The 2,315-nt window shown below is 42.8% G+C and overlaps 1 protein-coding gene across 9 annotated transcripts in view; it reads left to right on the forward strand.

The window, feature by feature from the left end:
• Positions 1 to 2,315, forward strand: part of LOC106812380 (NADPH:adrenodoxin oxidoreductase, mitochondrial-like) — a 20,617-nt gene that overhangs the window by 9,604 nt on the left and 8,698 nt on the right. For 8 of the 9 annotated variants that reach the window (XM_014816244.1, XM_014816246.1, XM_014816242.1 and 5 more), the window contains exon 12: positions 492 to 662. In XM_014816244.1, coding sequence (XP_014671730.1) covers positions 492 to 662 — 171 coding nt within the window. Of the gene's footprint in view, positions 1 to 491; positions 663 to 2,315 lie in introns of those variants that run through there. The other variant, XM_014816247.1, reaches the window with a different exon arrangement.

Consider the following 2,315-nt stretch of genomic DNA (forward strand, 5'->3'; position numbering starts at 1 on the left):
CGCACGCACGCACGCACGCACGCACGCACGCACGCACGCACGCACGCACACACGCACGCACGCACACATACGCATGTTTGCTTCCCATGTTCTTGTCTAGAGTGGGGATGTGTCCTGTAAAGCAGATCCATGCTCTCTGTTCCTCCATGTGTAAAACTTTCGGTTATGTGATATGTTTGATTCTATCGTTGTGTTGCCTTTTAATTCTAACTATTTTTGACTAAGGATCACGTTATTTTAAATATTGTATATATTATTAAAGATGATTTTAGTTGTAGTGATATAATTTTATGAACCAGTATTTTAAGTGATATCTATGTCTCACCATGGGACATAAATTTTTGTAAATATCATCAATTTCAGTTTTATTCTGCCTGATGAAATCGTGTTTGCAAAATTTATTTTAATTGTAACGTTGTTAATACTAGTTTTGCAATAAACCTATTATCTATCTATCTATCTATCTATAAATACCTATATTAACATCACAGGTCTCTACTGTAGCGGCTGGGTGAAGCGTGGACCCACAGGAGTTATTCTCGACACCATGTCAGATGGATTCCAGACGGGAAAGCTCATACTGCGAGACATTGAGTCAGGGGTTGTCTCAGCCGAGACTAGACCGGGCAGCGAGGCTATTTTGAGGCATCTCTCCAATAAAGGTATGCGAGTTTGCATATATGCATGCGTGTGATGAATGGGTATAGGGGGTGTACGCGTATAGAGGGGGCTGTGTGAAAAGTTGGTTTAAACTGGGTACTGTGGGTAGTCATTTGCCACTTGCTATGTACATCTCTAATGAACCTATTATATTCACTTTACATAGTTTTTGCGCGGGGATTTCGCACCCACACGCACGCGCGTGTGTGTGCTGTGTGTGCGTGCGTGCGTGTGTAACTGTAATACCAGCCTTGAAGTACCGATCCAGTTACTTCGGACTAGAGGTGTATTAAGGATGGCTTGCACCAATCATGTTTTCTAATTTAGACGAGAGTAGAGCGTGGAATATATATAACCAGCGTGGAAGTTAGCGCAGCCTGCAGTGTGAAATTATTAGTCAGTGCGTGTAAGTGGTCGTTAGCGGCGAGGAAATTATTTTGAAAAAGCAATCTTTTCTCGTCACCATCGTCGCTCTCTAAATGTATGAGTCAATCATTCCAGAAATCATCGCATTATTCCCCATCAGTCGCTCCAGTTATCATCCCATTATTCCCCATCAATGCCAGCTCACAGTAACTCTTCTTCTATAGCATGTAGGAATGCCTCCACCTACCCCACCCCGCAAGCACACACAGATACACAGGCACTTGGGACAGAGTCAGTAAAAACTGAAAATAATGTGAACTAATAATAATATATATAACAACAAAATAAAATAATATACTCGATATATATTCATTATAATGGCGACACAGCACACTCGCAGCGGCGAGTGCGGGAGCGTTCTGCATTAGTTTTTGTGAAAGAAAGTTGATATACAGTGACACAACAGTGGAAGTGTAATTGAGAAGTAGTATTTGTGAATGTGCGTTCATATTATTTTCAGTTTTTAGCTCATCTGACGTAGTCAGGTGCAGCTTGTAGAATCGCATGATTGTCCGTGCGTCCGTCTGTCCGGCCGTCCGTGCGTCTATTAACAGTTGGGCACAAATCTTAACCGCTCGACGTACGGTCACTTTGTTTGTGGTCAATTCAATTATTTCCTGGGCTACGTGGGAGGTGGGTGGGTGGGGTTAATCCCGAAAACGAGTTGGAGATGTTGGAAGCTGGGGTGTGGGTTTCAAAGGGTCGAAGGTCATTGAGTGGTAAAAGACTGGGATGGGAACATTCCCTCCTTAACTTAATGGTTTATCGGGGTTTGCAGGAAATGCAGAATTTGCCCGGCACAAATCTAAAACGGCGTCGACCGTAAGGCCCTCGTGATTGTCTGAGGTGTGTATAGCATCATTGGGTGAGGAAAAGCCATCACTGTGCTGCAAATTTGGTAGGGTCACAGATTAAAGGTCAATGGGGCAGGAGGGCAGCATGGTTCTATTACATTATTCTGCAGGACATGGTCTGACGGGAGGCAATTGGAAAAAACTTTTTTGGTGTTCAGCTGGTGACCTAATTTTTATGCGCTTTTATTGAAAGGACGTCGAAATGTACGTTTCGCTTGATCATCTGGCGAGAGTAGAGGTCGGGATAACCTTTTTTGACATCTTTTTCAAGAGCGATGGTGTTAACAATTGGTATTTGTTGCACCTTTTTAAAACAAGCGACATTACTGAACTTGTTGCTTTTGCTATTATTAGTAGCCCATACATGTGTTGAAC

Source organism: Priapulus caudatus, unplaced genomic scaffold (genome assembly GCF_000485595.1).
Source record: "Priapulus caudatus unplaced genomic scaffold, Priapulus_caudatus-5.0.1 Scaffold641, whole genome shotgun sequence".
NCBI lineage: Eukaryota > Metazoa > Priapulida > Priapulimorpha > Priapulimorphida > Priapulidae > Priapulus > Priapulus caudatus.